Source organism: Arachis stenosperma, chromosome 7 (assembly GCF_014773155.1).
Source record: "Arachis stenosperma cultivar V10309 chromosome 7, arast.V10309.gnm1.PFL2, whole genome shotgun sequence".
Lineage (NCBI taxonomy): Eukaryota > Viridiplantae > Streptophyta > Magnoliopsida > Fabales > Fabaceae > Arachis > Arachis stenosperma.
The window spans coordinates 89,896,066-89,915,658 of NC_080383.1; the positions used below are offsets into that span (position 1 = coordinate 89,896,066).

Consider the following 19,593-nt stretch of genomic DNA (forward strand, 5'->3'; position numbering starts at 1 on the left):
TTTAAGTGTAAATTAAACTTTTTTTCTTTCTATCTTTTCGTTTTTAAAAGAAGAATTAGCATCAGCCCCTAAAATGTATGATATTCACATCTTACATACCCGCTTGGAACGCGCAGGTGCCGAAGCACGCCAGCGAGCGCGCGTTGCCTTCCACAATCGCAACGATGATATATCTGTGAGCCTATTGATGGCCCGGGCATGGGCCACTGCCGCAATCCGCGTCGGTTGACGTCCCGAGTCGATTGGCGGACAAGCATCGCCGTTCCACATTCGATCGGGGCGCATCGCCGGCCCCATCTGCTTCCCTCCCGACAATTTTAAGCACTATTTGACTCACTTTTTAAAATCCTTTTCATCTTTCTCTCGCGGTACTTGTTCGCTATCGGTGTCATGCCAGTATTTAGCCTTGGACGGTCACCATGAACTGTGTATAGAAAACTTCCAAATTAATCTGATGTTACATTAAAAGATATGTGATGAAAAATTTTGATTTTTCACCGTATTTTTCAATCTGATAGACTAAGGACTAATTTGTTGTGGATCAGAACTCCATTTGAAAATCTGTTATTAGCCGATGAGTTATAGCATACAGAAGGTAGAACACTAACTTCCAATACTTATTTAAGCGGATGAATGAGTTGATCGCTCGACCAGTTCAAGTGAGTTATCCATCATGAATAATTTGTTAGGATTTACATTTGCATTATTGAGGGTCTATGGACCAGGTTGTATTTTCTTTTTCTTTTTCTTTTTCTTTTATTGTGCAATTGTTACTGATCTAAACAAGCAAACGTTACTTTCAGAAAAATATTTTGGATTAATAATACTTTATATAGCAGTGGTTCCTAATTCACATGATGCATGTGAATGAAGACTTGGCTTTAATTTGCTTGGATACTTTTCTCTCTTGTTCGTCACCACTACATACAGCACCTGAAAAATGAAGAGCATAATTTCTAATAAACCATACTTCACTATTCTTGTTCTTACTGTTTTTGTTGTAGTAGCAATTCATCATGTTGAATGCCGCATTCTCCACACATACACTAGTCCTTATGATGAGTTATTAGTCTCTGATGGAGTTGATAATAATAATAATAATAATAATAATAATGAAAGACAAGAGGTTTTTGTTGTTGATGAGTCTTCTTCTTCTTCTTCTGGTGGGAAGTATTGCAAACAAATGTATGGGTTCTTGCCATGTTCCAACAACATTTTTGGTCACTTGTTCCTGATATTGGTGTATGAGTACTTGTTGTTCCATGGTGAATCATACTTGGCTGCTGGTGGTGAACAAATCTTCAAGATTCTTGGACCTGGTGTCTTTGGTGCTAGTGCCTTTGACATTCTTGGTGCTCTTCCTGAGTCTTTAATTCTAGTTGGTATGCAACATCATTACGAGCCTCTTTTAGTTTCATCATTTTCTTCTTAGTTACTCAATAACATCTTTTTTGAGTTGGTTCAAAAGCTATGTTGAGTCGAGTAATGCTTGAAAGCTATTTTTTTTTTATGGTCAATATCAACTAATATTTTTAAAATTTTTTAGATCTGAAATCATAAAATCTTAATTTTAGATCTTAACACAATTAGCTAACATAAATTGATTAACATTGACTACCTTATATTTTTTCTTAAAGAAATTTTAAAATTGACTAAAGAATTTGTTGTATACTTGTATAATATTTGGTTAAGCAACCAATTGGAATAGTTTATTTATATGGTCTATCTTAATTAGTCTTAGCTAATCTTTTTTTGTTTCCTTCTTTGTGGAAGTGACTGGACTTTCAAGTGATAAGGAGAGTGCACAAGAGTATGCTTCAACTGGAGTTGGTTTGTTGGCTGGTTCTTCTATCTTGCTTCTCACTGTTGTGTGGGGAACCTGTGTCATCATTGGCAAGCAAAAGTTGAAACTTGACTCTGATTCTGATGCTACAAACTCATCATGTGGAGGGATAAAAGAATCACTTACATGTATATATATATGCATAATCTTATTAGTTCTTTCCACTCATTTATAGATTTTCTCTTTTTTATTTTTTATTTTTGAATGTTAAACTTAGGTGTTGCTTATTCATCACTTTGATTTATAGGTTATGGAATTACCATGGATGTGGACACAAGAAAGATGGCAAGAAACATGGTTTTCTCAGTGACACCACTGATTATAATGCAGATTACGAATTTGTTCCCAAACTCTTCCACACTGCGCAATGTGACATTAATGATTGCTTTTATTGTAGCTGTCATTTTCCTCATCTCATACTTCATTTACCAGGTTTAATTTCTCATCCAACAATTTCTATTAGTATTTCTAGTTGAATTATCTTAACTAAATTTGTTTAATTTTATTGTATGAAGGTATTCAAACCTCAGATAGAGAAAACAAGACTAGAGTATATAAAACATGATGATTTGATATTAAGAATATTGCAACGTGTTGAAAAGCAAACTCTGCAAAAGATTCTGGCTGAGGATGGCACTCCTAATGTTAATGCCATAAGTGGGTGAGTAAGATTTAATAGAAAGATTAATTATTTGAATTATTTGACATATGTCAAAATTGTTGTTCTACACAAACTATCAGGCTATATCAAGAAATTAGTCAACATGAGGGAAAGGATTTATCAGCATCAGAAGTAAAAGAGTTACTACTCAAGAACAAATTATCAGACACAAACATCAAAGAGGAACAGATAGCAGACATGTTGAAGATTTTTGACAAAAATGGTGACCAAATTATAACCAAGGAAGAATTTGTGAGTGGCTTGACAGAATATATTAACCAAACAAAACATGCTTTGGATAGACAATACCTCCCAAAAGAATCACTCAACAAAGTGTATCAGGTAACAAAAATGTTTAGACTTGAGTTCTTCTAAATAAAGATAGAATTTTAACATAAAACAAAAATAGACCTATGCATAAATTGCTAGATATATAACCATTTATACGTTTTTATCTAAGAAAATGCAGGATTTTAGTCCATTTAACATTAAAATTAAAACTTGAACAGACATTTATCAAGCCATGGATTGAACATGTGAGGAAAGAAAGAGAATTGAAGGGACATCTTGTATCTCAAGTCTTGAAGCATGTCCAGAGTGAGGATGTGGTTGGCAGGCTCCTTAATGATGATGGCACAGCTGATAAAGCCGCCATTAGAAGGTCAATTACTATTCTCTGCCTCATTTTTATCTGCCAATAACATTCTTTTGATACATATTCATGATTTTGAGTAACCAATGTTATGCAACTTCAACAGGCTATTTGAGGAAGTTGATGTCAATGGAGATAACCATGTTTCAAGATCTGAGCTAGAAAGAATAGTGAAAGACATCCATTTTAGTAAGGCTGTCGATGCGGAGGAGGCACTCTCGAAACTTGTTCAAGATCTTGATGTCAATAGAGACAATGAAATCAGCGAGAAAGAATTTGTTGATGGTTTCACAAAATGGATAAACTCAAATTCCAGCCAAGCTGCTAATTCAAAATCTTCATCTCATGGAACTCATCAAGTATTTTCCCTATTCCTTTTTGCTCAAACAACACCTTTTTTTCTTTACTTTCGAAATTCCACCATTCAATTTAGAATTTAATTTTGATGTACTGTTAGTATAAATAGTTTTACATATACGTTCGATTATGTAATGCTTCCGTCTGAGTGGTCATTGAAAAGAACAGATATTTTTGTAAAATATTTTATACTATTATACATCAAAATTAAACTCTTCAATTTAACTAGAAACAAATTGAAAACTGCATACAATCTGATATTTTTGTGGTTTAGACATGGGAAGATGTTGAGAAGGTGATGGAACAAAACCAAAGCAAAGGAGCAACTGCATGGTTGGAGGCTATAGGATATGTGGTGTTGGGAATTACCATGTTGTCCCTTCTTGCAGAGCCACTAATAGCAAGTGTCCAGAACTTCTCTGAAGAAGCAGGACTTTCTTCTTTTTCCATCTCATTTATCTTGGTACCTCTGGCCACAAATTTCAGAGAAGCAACTGCAGCAATCAAAGAAGCTAGTCACAAGAAGAGCAGCAACACTTGTCAAACAATATATGAGGTTAGCAATCTTCCTATTCCATTCTCACACTTTTTTTTACAAGAGTGATCAATTTTCAATGTTTATCACATATTTATTTGTGGTTTTTTTTTTTCAACTTTTCAAAATGACTTTTATAATTTATTAGCGCCTGAATCTCTCGAGTACAACTTTAGTAGAATATTAACTGGGTAAAGTATACTTTTTGTCCCTAAAGTTTGACAAAAGTTTCAAAAATACTCTTTAAGTTTTATTTTGTTTCAATTTTGTTCCAAAAGTTTTCGATTTGCATCAAATATATCCCCAACGGTTAAATTTTCAAAAAATTTAAGATCAATCTAATAATAATGCATGAAAATGATGTTTGATTTGCTTGTGTTGAGAGTTGTTTTTATGAAATTGTTGTTGAATTGGTTTTAAATTTTTTGAAAAATTAGCCGTCAAGGATATATTTGATGCAAATGGAAAACTTTTGGGACAAAATTGAAATAAAATAAAACTTAGGAGTATTTTTGAAATTTTTGTCAAACTTCAGAGACAAAAAATATACTTTATCCATATTAAGTCATGTCACCATAGTATCCTTCACTTTCTGTTACATGTTTTCTACTCCAGAATCATCATAGCTCTTAACATCTCATATAAAAATACCAAGTATTGAGCTAATTAAACAACCAAGCATTGTAAATAGAGATCAATCTATATTTTTAAGTACTAGATACTTATATATTAGAAATTTGGGTGAATGGATGCAGATATATGGAGCAGTGTTCATGAACAACATTCTTGGATTTGTGGTGATATCTATTCTGATATATGTGAGGGACATAACTTGGGAATTCTCAGCAGATGTTCTTGTTGTGGCCATTGTTTGTGCTGTCATGGGGATTGCTGCTAGTTTCCGCACCACTTTCCCTCTTTGGACATCAATCCCTGCATACCTCTTATACCTCATCTCATTGCTCTTTGTTTTTGTTCTCAAAGATATCTTCAACTATGTTTAGTGAATCAACTATTAGAATCTAGAGAGTGAGACCAACTAGACTAACTGACTTTGGTTTTGTGAGCAAGTATTATTAAGTGGAATGAATTGTCAAATGTATCACACAATGCATGTTAGATTGCTTTATATGAAAAGACAATCACATAATATCATGTTGTGCAGAACTAATAAATGTGGCTAAGAATTAGAAAATAGTATTAGATCCTGCAGAGAAATATAATTATAATGATTTTTAACATAAAACTTTACCAATTTTAAACGGTACGATTTAATATGATAAAAAGAAAAGTAAATGATATGATTGAATTCCTTGCAAAATAAGATGCCTAAATAGATTCAAATGATGACGAATGACTGGCTTCAAATGGTGATCTTTTTCGAATTCTTTGTAATAATGTTATTTTATTAAAAAAAAAAAAATTAATGCTCCTTCTTATTAGATAGTCAAACAAAAAGGACTATCACATAATAATTTATATCATTGTTACATTAGTTTAATGGTATTTATTTTTTTTTCCTTTTTTTTCTCTAAAGTTAGGAGAAAGGCTCGAATCTATGATCTCTAAGTGAGTATGAAAATATTATGTTATTTGAGTTATAACTCGTTAGCAAATGATATTTGTTTCTATATATATTGCAAATGCCTACAAATATAAAGAGAAATCAATATGTGAATTCCTCCTTTCCTTTTTTCTTTCTTTTTCTTTTCTTGTTTTTTTTCTTCAACGACTGTTTATTGTATTATACTATTTAAATTTGTATGTGAATATTTTTTCTGTATATTTTATCTCAAAAAATACTAACAGAATTTATTATTTTTGTTTAATAAAATCAAACTAACAAAAAATAGATTATTAACATTTCACTAGCATTTCTTTTCTATTTTGCATGCATTGACGGCGAAATTGAGTACTTGCAAAATGAAAAAATACTATGTAAAATAGTAAATATTTGTATTTTACTGTAAAGTGGTAAATATAATTTTTTTATTTATTTAAAAAAATTCCACCAATAAAGACGATAGAGAAAAATATAATTTAATCGAATTTGGTAATAACTAACATCCTGCCACTTTTTTATTTAATAATTGGAGAGAAGTGTGAGTTTTACAGTGAAATAGTTCCAAACAAAATTTAACAGGAGGTTAGAGGCGCTGTTCTGACAGACATGCAACCCGCTCCCAGCTTATTGCACTGATAATACGCTCTCTGCGTGCTTGCACCGCACGCATTCTATGGCAGGAACCCATAATTCAATGGTAGATGTATTGAGTTCCTTCTCTCTTTTCCTCTCACTTTCCATTCATATTTTCTCTCTTCCATAACACTCAACTCCCTTAACTTTCTTTTGAAAGTTAAAAATTAAACATCTCCATCAAGCGGTTTCCATCTTTATGAGTATCATTATTACTTTTTTGAGCTTTTAACTTATAAAAAGTAATAATATTAATGTCTGATATAATTTTTAAAATTAAATTATAACTTTTTAAAAAGTTATTTAAGTGTTTATAAGGAAGTAAAAAAAATGACTTTTCTCATAGTAAAATTTTTTTTATCACGTTTCTTTTAAAATAAGTCATATTTAACAATGACAATCGTTACCATTGTCTCGAGAAATATACAAATACACTAGAATAAGCTATATTTAATAAGAATTTTTTTAATTATAAGTCCGTATTTTATTTTGAATTATTAAATATGGCTATTTTTTTTTAATTTATAATTAAAAAAATCTTTGAAGAAGTCATATTTGTTGTGTACTCCTATATATTATTTATAGATCTATATACTATTTAGAGATAATGATAATTGATTAAAATAGATTAAAAACGCGAGATTCAAAAAACTTAAAGGGAATTCACCGGCGGTAAGACGAACTTTATAATTTTATAGAGTTTGTCGGGGTGCGACCTGCAACAAACTTGCTCTAAATAAAAAAAAAATCGCATTTGAGGAATTAAAGTTCAAAAATGGTGTTTGGTAAAATATGAATTTTTTTATTTTATTTCTGAAAAAAAAATCCACCAATCTTAGTAGAATTTTGATATGAATTTAAGAACTAATTTGTTAATGTATTTACCTTAGTTATGTGTGGTGGTTGATTTTATCATAATCAATCAAATTAATACTTCTTGTTGTTTGAAATATAGCAATGAAATTGTGTATGTGGATCAATTCTAATGTTGACATTAAATGGGCTATTGGATTTTATTGGTTGAAATTGTTGGCACTAATTAGTTGCTGCTGCTACAAAAGGAACATATTTGATATTTTTTTGCATTTTTTTTAAATTTCACTTCTTGAAATGCAATTTCTTCTATTTTTGTATGTTGTCTTTTGAACACTCAGTTACTTGTATTCTTTTCTCTTCACAATAAGTGTTATGAAAAAGCAAAACCTTAAATTCACTATACTACTATTATCGTATGTCTTGATCTATATATAAAATGTTTTGTTGGTCAAGTTGTATATACTTACATCCATCTTGTTATGTATCATATTATTTGTCGATATTATCATTGTTTTTTTACATGAATTTTTTTAGGTGATCGTATGTGCCATAATAATTGTCAAAGACTCTGTCCCTTCTAAACTTCTACCGCTTGATCATGTTGTTGCTCTCTGCTGATAGTGTTTTTAGTTTCTATAAATAAATAAGCTTTGTGCTTAATTACACATATATGATTCAGTGTGTCTTGTCAGAACTAAAATTTTGTTGCTAAAATGATGTGTAATATCTTTAGTTTTTTGTATTATAAAGTGACTACCATTCACATAAATTTGTTTACCATCTAAAGTTCTCAATTATCTCTTTATTAAAGTTATTATAATTTTTTGGTTTCAGGACATTCTCTTGTCTTGCTTATTATTTAATTTTTGACTTTGTATTTTGATAAGATCATATCATTTTGGTTGATGATATTTTATATAGTATTTTAAATTTGGAGGATATTTTAAAATTTATATTAGATTATAATTATATTTTAGGATGTTTATTTATAATTTATTTATTATTTTATTCTAAAACAGTTTTTTTTATTAGACCACGGTTGGATTGATTAGACCAATAAATCAGTAAATCAGTGATTAGAGCGGTTCAATAACCAATCCGGTTCTTAGAACCTTGACATGAATAGAGACATTGTGTCTAGAGACATGAATTAATGTATTTTGTGTCCATCCTAACAGGAAGGTTATAGAAATACTAACGAGAGATACAACTTATTTTTTATTTTTTTTATTATTCCTCTTAATTTTTTATAATTATATTTTTCTTCTCAATTTTTTTTGAATGAAAAAAATGAGAATAAAGTAGATTTTTATAAATTGTTCTAATTTATCACTAAACAAAATATAAGAATACAAAATTTTGTGTCTCTGTCTATTATGTCTTATTCTAAGTGTCTTGTCTTGTCCTATTCTAAAAACAAACACAATTTATATATTATTCTCGGTGTCTTATTTTATTCTCAAAAACAAATGCAGCCTTAATGAATGCAAAAGTTAATAATTATTGCTTTTTTCTATAAACATAATTTTGAGTATAAAATTATCTTTGCCTTCAGAAGAAAAAAATCAAACCAAAAATTAAAGTTTTCAAGTGTTTTTCTCCTTCCAGCCAAAATAAACATATTCAGAAACCTTCTTTTTTTAGTGATATGAACATAGTTATAAAGAGAAAGTATATGGAACCAATGGCTTAAGCGTACAATGTGTACAATGGAGGTTTAGAAAGTATTAGAGATATGATCATTAGTGTTACATTGTCCTGTTAGGTTACGTTTTTGGGATGAGTGGTTTCATGACGTGGTATTAGAATTCTAGATTTGGAAGGTCAAGAGTTCGAACCTTAGTGAACCCCAAAATCAACTTTTTATAACATGAGATGTTTATTATCTCTGGTATCCGGATGACTATTCTGGATAGTATGGATGATGTTCATTTTATTCATAAACCAAAGATTAAAAATTGGAATGGATTGACGAGTCGAACCAATCAGACCGAGAATTAAAAACTTCTACGGTTTGGTCTATAAAAAAAACCGCCATTTTAAAAATCGTATGGAAACTGTTGAAGTGGTCAGTTGGATTGAACTGGAATTCGGCCGGTTTACATGAAACGACGCCATTTTATGGTTCGTTTAAATAAGAAAAGGCAATCAGATTCCTTCATTCCTTGTTCTCCTTCTCCCAGCCCTTCTCCTTTTCTTTCCTTTTCTTCCCTCTTCGTTCTGTCGGCGTGCTCCATGTCTCCGATCCCTGCTCTCACCGGTCGCAGCTTCTTCCTCGAGGTCGCTCGGCATCCGTCGTCTTCGTCTGCTCAGCCGCGCTTCCGCCACCGTCCGTCGCGCTCAGGAGCTTCGGTCCTTGTCTGGTGCTCATGCTTCAAGTCTTCGACCCCTCTCCACCATTGCCGTCGTTGAGTCGTCCGTCGTGCTTGTCCCTTGAAGGTAATGGTTGCTCATCCGTCGTGCTCATCAAAGCTTTTTTTTTTCATGTTTTTTTTCAAAAATCATATTGAAATGTTTAATGGCTACTCTGAGTTTGTTTTGTTCAGAAATCAATTTTTTGTGATCAATGCTCATACTCTGAATGTTGTTCTGTTTTGTTTTAAGGCCGTGTTTGGAAGAGGTGATTGATTTCTGAGTGTTGTTCTGTTTCTATTTTAAGGCCGTGTTTTGTGCTCAGTTTTCTTTTTGTAGGAAATCGTTTGAGATATATAAGAATTAAGAAGAAGGACTATCCTAACGGTACTATTCTGTTGATTCTGGCCTCCCACAAGCTTGAACATATAATTGAAGAGAGAAACCCTTCATTATTTCATCATTGGCCTGTTTTGGCCATTGCATTTTATTGTAGTTTGTTTATTCATTGAACTTTCATAGAACCAATAGTTTATGATCCCCTTTTGAAGTTAAAAAAATTGTGCTCACTGCTAGGGCTTGTTCTTCGTATTTTTTATGCTTTCTGGTCTCTGACTCGCTGTGGCTCTTCTCCTCCCCTTTGCCACCCGTTTAGGCAAGTCCTCCCCTTTATCTTTTTCAATGTTCAATCTGTTGTACTTGTGCTATATTGTTTTCTTCTTTGTTTTGTTCTCAATATGCTTATGATGTATTATTGATGATTTTGCTGAGTTTTGAGTTATTAATTTACTGAATTTTTATTTGGATTCAGATTGTTGATATTGAATTAATTCTGCTGAGATTGATTTATAAATCCAATCTGTTGTACTTGTGTTGTGCTGTATTGAATTTTTGTTATGAGCTATTAATCTGTATGATTGAATCTTCTCTGCTGCATTGAACTGAATTTACTTATTTAGACTTTAGTTAATTAGTTGTTCATGGCTAGTAGTTTGGTTGTTTTATTTGCTAATTGAATTTATTTTTGTGTCATATAAACTTGTGAGTTGTAAATTTTTGTTTTGATTTGTGAGTTGGGTTGTGAATGTGTTATGAGTTGTAACTTTTGATTTGTTCTGGTATATATTAGGTTGAATTTGTTGCTGTCTTACTAAAATAATTACTTAGCTAAATTTTGTTGCTATAAGTCATCTTTGGAGCTAAATTTTTTGTTGATGAAAATTATCATAGTTGAATTTGTTTTTAATTCAATGAAGGGATAGATGAATTAAATTAACTCAATTAACTAGATGAGTAGATGATTGAATATTTGTTATTGGTTTGGTTAGTTCAATGAATTTTTTGTTTCTTGTGACTATCTTAATGATAACATTATGTGCCTACAAGAAACGAAATGGGTTGGTGCAAAGGCTAGGGAGTTGGATACTTCTGGTTTCAAACTTTGGTATACAGGAAAGGTGAAGAATAGGAATGAGGTTGGAATAATTGTGGATAAGCAGTGGAAGAAGGACGTAGTGGATGTCAAGAGGGTGGGAGATCGGATCATCTCTATCAAACTTGTGGTGGAGGGAGGTGCTTTCCATGTGATTAGCGCCTATGCACCGCAAGTGGGTTCAGACGAACAACACAAGATAAGGTTTTGGGAGGATCTAGAGAATTTGGTTCAAGGCATACTTTTGGGAGATAAGATTTTCTTAGGAGGAGATTTAAATGGCCATGTTGGGAGAGAAGTGACTGGATATGGGAGTATTCACGGAGGCCATGGTTTCGGGGTGATCAATGCCGAAGGTAAAACTATTTTGGACTTTTCCTCAACTTTTGATCTTCTCATCGCAAATACATGTTTTAAAAAGAGAGACGAACATCTTATAACCTATAAGAGTGGCATGACAAGCTCTCAAATCGACTTCTTCTTGTTGAGGAGAGTCGACCGGAAATTTTGCATTAACTGTAAAATTATCCCGGGAGAGAGTTTGACAACACAACATAGGGTGCTCGTCATGGATTTTCGCGTTGAGCAAAAGTTGAGGAAAAGACATCATACGAAGAACCCAAGGACGAGGTGGTGGCAGATGAAAGGTGAGGAACAAAGAAGCTTCCTAAGACGGGTAGGAGAAGAGGCAAAGTGGGATGGGAATGGAAGCGCGGAAGAGATGTGGAGGGAGATGGCAGAAGTTATTAGAAGAACAGCAAAAGAAAGTTTTGGTGAATCTAAAGGAATAGGACCAAGAGACAAGGAGTCCTGGTGGTGGAATGCGAGTATACAAGAAAAGATAAAGATAAAAAGGGAATGCTTTAAAGAGTGGTCTTTATGCCGCAATGCAGATAACTGGGAAAAATATAAGGCGGCTAAGAAAGAGACAAAAGTGGCTGTAAGTGAAGCAAGGACAAGAGCATATGAGGGTCTCTACCAGTCTTTGGACACGAAAGAAGGAGAAAAATGTATATATAGAATCACAAAGAGTCGGGAAAGAAGAACGAGAGATTTGGATCAGGTTAAGTGCATAAAGGATAAGGATGGAGAGGTGTTGGCTCAAGAGGAGAAGATTAATGAAAGGTGGAAGAGCTACTTCTACGAGTTATTTAATGAGGGACAGAAGACTCTTCCGAGCCTTGGTCGATTATGCACAAGGGAAGAAGATCAAAACTTTGACTACTATCGAAGGATTCGAGACTTCGAGGTAAAAGAGGCTCTAAAGCAGATGAAAAATGGCAGGGCAGTAGGACCTGATAATATCCCGATTGAGGTTTGGAAGGGTCATGGAGGAAAAGACATCAACTGGTTAACCAAGCTTTTTAATGAGATTTTAAGGTCAAAGAAGATGCCTGATGAGTGGAGAAAGAGCACCTTGGTACCTATCTACAAGAATAAGGGGGATATACAAAGTTGTGGAAACTATAGAGGGATTAAGCTTATGAGTCATACTATGAAGTTATGGGAAATGGTGATAGAACGGAGGTTGAGAAAAGAGACACAAGTAACAGAGAACCAATTTGGATTTATGCCAGGCAGATCTACCACTGAAGCGATATACCTATTAAGAAGGATGATGGAGAGGTATCGTAGTAATAAAAGGGATCTGCACATGGTGTTTATTGATTTGGAAAAGCGTATGATAGGGTACCAAGGGAGGTCTTATGGAAGGTTTTAGAAAATAGGAGAGTAAAGATCGCATATATTCGGGCAATCAAAGACATGTATGATGGGGCCACAACTAATGTGAAGACTCAAGGTGGTGTGACAGAGGAATTCCCTATTGGTATAGGATTACACCAGGGATCATCCTTAAGTCCATACCTTTTCACATTAGTCTTGGAAGTACTCACAGAGCACATCCAAGAGCCTGTGCCATGGTGCATGCTTTTTGCCGATGATATCGCCCTTATGGGAGAGTCAAGGGAAGACCTAAATAAGAAGTTGGAGTTATGGAGAGAAGCTCTAGAAGTGTATGGTCTGCGCATAAGCCGTAACAAGACGGAATATATGGAATGTAAATTCAGTCTGAGAAGGGAAAACTCCAATATAGAGGTGAAGATTGGAGAAAACATCCTACGAAAAGTTAAAAGTTTTAAGTATCTTGGGTGCACCATACAAGATAATGGAGAGATTGAACAGGATGTAAATCATAGGATCCAAGCAGGTTGGTCAAAATGGCGGAGTGCATCTGGTTTTATATGCGACAAAAAAGTGCCTTTAAAACTTAAAGGTAAATTCTATCGCACCGCTATAAGACCGGCTATGCTGTATGGTACGGAGTGTTGGGCGGCTAAAGGGGAGCACGAACATAAGCTGAGTGTGGCAGAGATGAAGATGTTGAGATGGATGAGTGGTCATACGCGATTGGATAAAATAAGGAATGAAGATATAAGGGAGAGAGTTGGAGTAGCACCCATTGTGGAAAAGATGGTTGAATCGCGTCTCAGGTGGTTTGGACATGTGGGAAGAAGACCGATAGAACATCCAGTCAGGAGGGTGGATGAGATGGAAGATGGACAAAGAGCGAAAGGCAGAGGAAGACCTAAGAAGACCATCCGTGAGGTGGTCAAACGAGATCTACATGTAAACGGTCTCTCTGTAGACATGATACATGACAGAGCACAATGGCGTCGTTTGATTCATGTAGCCGACCCCACTTAGTGGGACAAGGCTTTGTTGTTGTTGTTGTGACTATCTTAATGATATCAATAGTGATATAACAACTAATGAATGATAAATTGTTAATAATTGATGAGATCAAATGTTATATTAGATTTTAGTTGATGTAGTTCTTTAAATTTTGAACATTTTAAGGTTTATATTAGACTATAATTATGTTTTAGGGTATTTATTTATATTTATTTATTATTTTATTATAAAACAGTTTTTACGGTTAAATCACAGTTGAACCGGTTGGACTAGTGAACCAGTGATTAGAGTTTGATGACTGGTCCAGTTTTCAGAACCTTGATTGCAACAGAAGAATCACTAGATTTTGAACTCCCTTTTCCCACGCCAAGTCCAGACTGATGAGGTCTGCCGTCAGTGCGTCACAAATACCAACCTTTTTGGCAAAACCAGTAACCCATCTTCCATCAGAATCTCTAAGAACTGCTGGTCATGGACAACCCTTCGCAGCGCCGTCGGCGTTGAGCTTATGCAACTTTACGGGTGGCGGGCTTCAAGCTATAAGGTTAGTTTTGTCTGCTGAGAATTGAAATAGGCTTCAAGTGTCTGTTGAGAATTATGATGTTAGCTAGTAGTAACTGGGATTAAAATGATTTATTATTTTTTTAAATAGAGTAGATACATTGCAAAATTTTCAAGAACAATATAAAGTAGATTTAGCATGAGGGGTGGTTGAAGACGCTGTTATGTTGGGGCCCACTTTAACCAGAAAAACAAATATTGAGGGCTTTACATGGTAGTGGACTAGTGGCATGCTTTGGGAGTTGTGTTGGTCAGAATATACCCGTGAGGTTGAGTGTGAGAGTTAGTGATGAAGCCCCAAGTTGTTCCTCACTGTATTGAGTATATTCCTAATCCCACAATCTCACTCTTCACCACACTCCAACCTAATTTTAATTTTGCATCTTACAGACCCAGAGCCATGGCGGTGTCCACTCCCAATGCGCCTCCCCACCTGAACCGCTTTGCCGACGTGGCCAACAAAGTTGCTGATGCTGCCGGAGAGGTCATCCGTCAGTATTTCAGGAGTAAATTCGACATTATTCAGAAAGACGACCTCAGTATGGCCCCCTCCAACCTTCCAATGCTTTTCATTTTCTCTCTTTGTTAATTGGAATTGTCGTCGTTGCATCAGGTCCAGTAACAATTGCAGATCAATCCGCCGAGGAGGCCATGGTTTCCATCATATTAGACAATTTCCCTTCTCATGCCATGTGAGTCGAGTCTTAACCACAAGGCCCTTTGTTGCCTTTTGCATTCACTCACTCATGGCATATTGAGAATTGCAGTTATGGAGAGGAAAAGGGGTGGAGATGTAAACAAGACACTGCTGACTATGTCTGGGTCCTGGATCCTATTGATGGCACAAAGAGCTTCATCACTGGTAACTGCTATCATTATTCATCGCCTCTCGTTAAATATTTCATCCATTCATTTTGACTCTGCCTCTCATTGCCTCAGGAAAACCCCTTTTTGGAACTCTGATTGCTCTTCTGCACAACAGTACACCAGTATGCACGCGCCTCTTTAAACTCGCTCCTTTACATTTGAATTCATGTAGCGTGTGATTGCCATTACCATCAACCATATTTTGTTTCCTTTCCTTTTGGTTAGATCCTTGGCATCATTGATCAACCTGTCTTGGGAGAAAGATGGGTCGGGATGACCGGAGAGACGACTACACTCAACAGAAAACATGTATCCACACGTGCTTGCTCCAACCTCTCTCAAGCATACCTGTATACCACAAGCCCTCATCTCTTCAATGGAGATGCAGAGGATGCATTCATCCGTGTTAGGGACAAGGTAGGTCTGTTGCGTTATTACACGGATTCCCTTTCTTTCTCAAGATGAATATTCTTAATTTGCATTCTGCAGGTTAAGATTCCGTTATATGGTTGTGACTGCTATGCATATGCTCTTTTGTCTTCTGGCTTTGTGAATCTTGTTGTTGAGTCCGGTCTCAAGGTACTATATTTTCTCAACTCTGCTTCCACATTCAAACTAGTTTGTTACATACCTATCTTTGCTGATCTTTTGTGTTTCAGCCATACGATTTTCTTGCATTGATACCTGTTATTGAAGGAGCTGGAGGTGTCATAACTGATTGGAAAGGACAAAAACTTCATTGGGAAGCTTCTCCGCTTTCAATTGCAACTGGTATGGCCTTGTTTATTTCAATTGCTTCCTCCTACTCCTAGTCCTCTTATCAACTTGAGGTTTTCGTGAATTGCATGTCACAGGTTTTAATGTTGTGGCGGCTGGTGACAAACACATCCATCAACAGACAATAGATTCATTGCAGTGGAAGTGACAACGGGGATTCTTCAGAATTCAGTTGTTGTGATATCGGTTTCCACCAAAATTTAACTAATAAGTAGTTCAAAAGCACTTACTCTAATATCTCTTGCCCAAGTATACAATGGGCCGATTATTAAGCCCGATTAATATTAATAGAAAGAATTAATCCATTAATAACCCTAATTCTATTATGGCTGTTCAGATTAACATACCACCCAATTTTTCATATTTTCACTTTTTCCCTAAATCACCCAACCCTTATTTTTGCTGTCCCCCCCCCCCTCCCCCAACACCCAAACCCTCCCAATCTTTACACACACCCGTTACGGCGCAGAAGCCTGAGAACCTCTCAAGTTGCAACCGAGGAAGGTCACTCCTGAACGCAATACTCTTCATCGTTGGCATCAAGGATGGCGGCCTCTCTCTGCTGAACATCCGGCCGTCTCTGCAACCGAGTCACAGGGCGCGACGCCGCCGACTAGGAACGCAACCAAGGAGCCCTCACCGACGAACCGAGTTGCAGCAAAATTCTCCTCACGTGGGCGCTTTCCTCTCCATAGCAGCGGTGCAGCCGACCCGAGAAAACAGCCGTCTGATGGTCAACAGTTCACCGGAAACACAATAAATATCATCTCTGAAAGAATCCTAACCATCCAATGTAAGTGGGTTTAGTTATTCATGTTTCAATTGATAATCGCTCTTGCATGTTTGAATGTAGATAGATTTTGTTGATTAAATCCTTGATTACCCATGGTGAACAAGCCGTGGTTGCTATTTTTCTAATTATTCAAATTTTTCTATTTGATTATTTTTCTATTTATTGAATTTAACTAATGCTTCCAGATACATGAGCAGGATAAGTACACAATATAAGCTTTTTTTTTTAATGATGTGTGCCTCAGGCAGCAATAAAACAATCTAAATATCCCAAATTCAAGGCTTCAACAAGACAGGCATCCAAACCCTGTGGTTTAGTGTTCATTAGATAGTAAACAGTAATGGCATTCAAGATCTTAATTGAATTCAAGTGGAATGATATACATATCGTCAATCAAATTTCTTGGCTTGTTAGCTGTGCCTCTTATTATCATTGTTGCTATTGATATCATTTTACTCTTTCAAACGCCATAATTGAGAGAGAACAAAAGCAACTTATAGTGATTAAATTCTTTATTTTTATTATATGTATGTGGACCAAATGGCATCAGGATATCATAGCAAAGGTTGCTATTAATATGCCATATAAGTCATTCTTTGCAATATGTCTCATTAAATGCATGAGTTTTGAGTAACTAAGAAGAAATTACATATATGTATGTATCTATAATTCATGGTAGCTTATTTTACCTGCAGCTTTACATAAAGTAAATTTCTTTCAGACTCTCAAAGAGAAGTCAGATTAACTCATTCCACCAACTTTCATACTTGCCTTATGGTTATTTAATTGTTAGGTTGCAAAACTATGATTTTTCACTGTCTTGTCTCTGTTTACTTGCTCTGTCTATTGTCTACCTAGTTTCATCTCTCATTTTTTTTATTGAAAATAACAAATGATTTATTATACTAACTACTACCAAATAGGTTATTAAATTACTTATTAAATTGGGATACTTTGTTTTGATAGACCGTGTATGATATGTGGTTGTGTTTGGTGTGTTTGTAATTGATGGCTGTGCTCCTCCTCATGGGTTGTTAATAATTTTATTTTTAGAACTTGGATGGTCGCTTTGATAGCAGATTGGATGGTTGAATTTCGTATTTGCTGCTATGTCTTCATGAGTTAGTTTTTTTTATCTCATTTATAGATGGTTACAAAAGGAAAATTGTGAGGTTTGATCTTCATGAGTGATCGTCTTTGAATTTATGTCACTATATATATTATGAGATCATTTTTTATTGTTAAATGCTCCTGAAATTGATTTTGAGAGCATCTTGGATTGTTGCTGGAATTGAGGATAGAATGAGAGTCGAGTGTTAGAAACGAGGAAATTTTATTTTATTTCTTTTCCCTTAATTAATTAGTACTTGCATATATCGTTGTTGCGTTGGTATTAGATGTATTCCTTTTTTTTTTGTATTTGTTACTAACTCGATGTACACATGATGAGATCAATTATATGTCGGATGGTTAGTTTTTCAGGCAATTGGATGGTCATTTTTCATAATGGAGATTGCTATTTTGATTTGATTGTAGTGACAGCACCTTTTTAAAAGGTAATGCTAAAAGAGTCTCTGTTTTCTACGTAAACTAGTGTATATATGGTGCTGAAAAGCAGGTTTAGTCTTAGACATTCAGTCCTGACGTTTACTGAAACAGATGGTTACTTTAATTCATTTTGTGGTGGTTATTTTTTGCTGTAGCCATTGTTGTTTGGTAATAATATGTTGTTGTGCTGTGTGATTCTTATTTACCATGCTCATTGTTGTGTTTATAATTGGTTGATTTGGTCTCTAAATCCAGTTAAATTCTTGCTGAAGATTTCCTTTCTCTATATGGGGCTGCTATTTTTTTATTAGCAGCTGGAATGAATACAATTTTTATATCTCATGTTGTTTTAATTTTTCTTACTTGATTATAAACTGAAAAGAATATTCACTTGGATTGCAGAGAACCTATTGAGTGAGTATTTATTCACGGTGATCATACATTCTCCTACAGTCCAAGCTATAAATCAGATGGGTAAAAAGGAAGTGAGATCACCATTCTCGGCTCCGAGCACGAGGACGTTGAAATAGCGTACAGAAGGATTGCCAAAAGGGAGAAAGTTCAAAAGAAAAAAAACTTAGCATACTTAAGATAACGTACTTGATAAGATTTGAATATTTACCTTATATACTAGTTAGAGTCTTTGGAATTTATTTATGACACATTGGGATGACATTTTTGTGGTGGATCCCTTTTTTTTTTAGAACTTATGTGAATCTGTTGGTGTAAAAGAATTCAAGCATGACACTGACGAGTGAGTCGAAAATGACCATCTATTTTTCTTACGAAAGTAACCATCTAGATACATGGTGAACCGAACATCCAGTATACTATTTCTTAATACAGGGATATCTCTTTTGTATTTCAAGCTGACATTACTTGAATCTGATAAGTGTTGACTTCATTATCACTGTTCTTGAACCAATATACTATAATTTGTTTTGAGTACCTGCTACAGTTTACAAGGGTTGAATACCCGAAAACAACCATCCACGTATACAGTTACAGTAAACATCCGATTTCATACATAAATGAACATTCAACACATATAAGTAAAGATAAACATGTAACTACTATCTAAAGCGACTAGCTGCACACCGAATGAAATTAATCAAGCTCCTTATACAACAAAGCATCGGAACTTATCTAGATTAAATTGGTTCATTGAAATTAATCAAGTCTAGTTTCTTGCAACAATTACGAACACACCGGATACCAATATTTTTAGAGAATAAAGCCACCCGTTGCTAACAACAAAAGCATCACACTTGGCATTTGCGTCTTTGAAAAATATCATCTTCATCTACAATTGCCGACAAATGAATAACTATTGAAATCCTATATCCATGAAGAAAAATATTAAAGGTACTCGAAACCATTTCCAACAGATTCTAACTGCTGCCGAATGAGCTTAACAAAGACATGTAACTACCAGCTTGTTGGCGCTCATGCCGACAAACCGGAACAACCAAATTCCATATTTTGAGAGGCCTCCAGAGGAACCACCT

At 34.7% G+C, this 19,593-nt stretch overlaps 2 protein-coding genes across 6 annotated transcripts; both read left to right on the forward strand.

The window, feature by feature from the left end:
- Window positions 1–402: 402 nt before the first annotated feature.
- Window positions 403–5,203, forward strand: LOC130940817 (sodium/calcium exchanger NCL-like). The gene is made up of 9 exons (XM_057869062.1): window positions 403–1,382; window positions 1,774–1,971; window positions 2,091–2,275; window positions 2,359–2,504; window positions 2,585–2,846; window positions 3,014–3,165; window positions 3,263–3,515; window positions 3,788–4,069; window positions 4,804–5,203. The coding sequence occupies exons 1-9, from the start codon at window positions 941–943 to the stop codon at window positions 5,050–5,052; spliced, it is 2,169 nt and encodes a 722-aa protein (XP_057725045.1). The 5' UTR covers window positions 403–940; the 3' UTR covers window positions 5,053–5,203.
- Window positions 5,204–13,907: 8,704 nt separating this feature from the next.
- LOC130940730 (bifunctional phosphatase IMPL2, chloroplastic-like) lies at window positions 13,908–19,025 on the forward strand. 5 transcript variants are annotated; one of them, XM_057868962.1, is made up of 11 exons: window positions 13,908–14,083; window positions 14,491–14,639; window positions 14,714–14,792; window positions 14,868–14,962; window positions 15,040–15,089; window positions 15,193–15,384; window positions 15,457–15,546; window positions 15,627–15,738; window positions 15,822–16,537; window positions 18,012–18,093; window positions 18,488–19,025. In XM_057868962.1, the coding sequence occupies exons 1-9, from the start codon at window positions 13,920–13,922 to the stop codon at window positions 15,890–15,892; spliced, it is 1,002 nt and encodes a 333-aa protein (XP_057724945.1). In that variant the 5' UTR covers window positions 13,908–13,919; the 3' UTR covers window positions 15,893–16,537; window positions 18,012–18,093; window positions 18,488–19,025. The 5 variants fall into 5 exon arrangements, with proteins under 5 accessions (XP_057724945.1, XP_057724944.1, XP_057724948.1 ...); XM_057868961.1 differs by having other exon boundaries at window positions 18,020–18,093; XM_057868965.1 differs by lacking the exon at window positions 18,012–18,093 and having other exon boundaries at window positions 15,664–15,738; window positions 18,488–19,023.
- The last annotated feature ends 568 nt before the right edge of the window (window positions 19,026–19,593 follow it).

Excerpts from the sequence above, each read along its gene's own strand:
- LOC130940817 (XM_057869062.1), top strand. The coding sequence starts at position 941 with ATGAAGAGCATAATTTCTAATAAACCATACTTCACTATTCTTGTTCTT. Across the intron at positions 1,383-1,773 it reads TGAGTCTTTAATTCTAGTTG|TGACTGGACTTTCAAGTGAT; the intron begins GTATGCAACATC and ends TCTTTGTGGAAG. Across the intron at positions 3,166-3,262 it reads GATAAAGCCGCCATTAGAAG|GCTATTTGAGGAAGTTGATG; the intron begins GTCAATTACTAT and ends CAACTTCAACAG.
- LOC130940730 (XM_057868962.1), top strand. The coding sequence starts at position 13,920 with ATGAGGTCTGCCGTCAGTGCGTCACAAATACCAACCTTTTTGGCAAAA. Across the intron at positions 14,963-15,039 it reads CACAAAGAGCTTCATCACTG|GAAAACCCCTTTTTGGAACT; the intron begins GTAACTGCTATC and ends TCATTGCCTCAG. Across the intron at positions 15,385-15,456 it reads TCATCCGTGTTAGGGACAAG|GTTAAGATTCCGTTATATGG; the intron begins GTAGGTCTGTTG and ends TGCATTCTGCAG.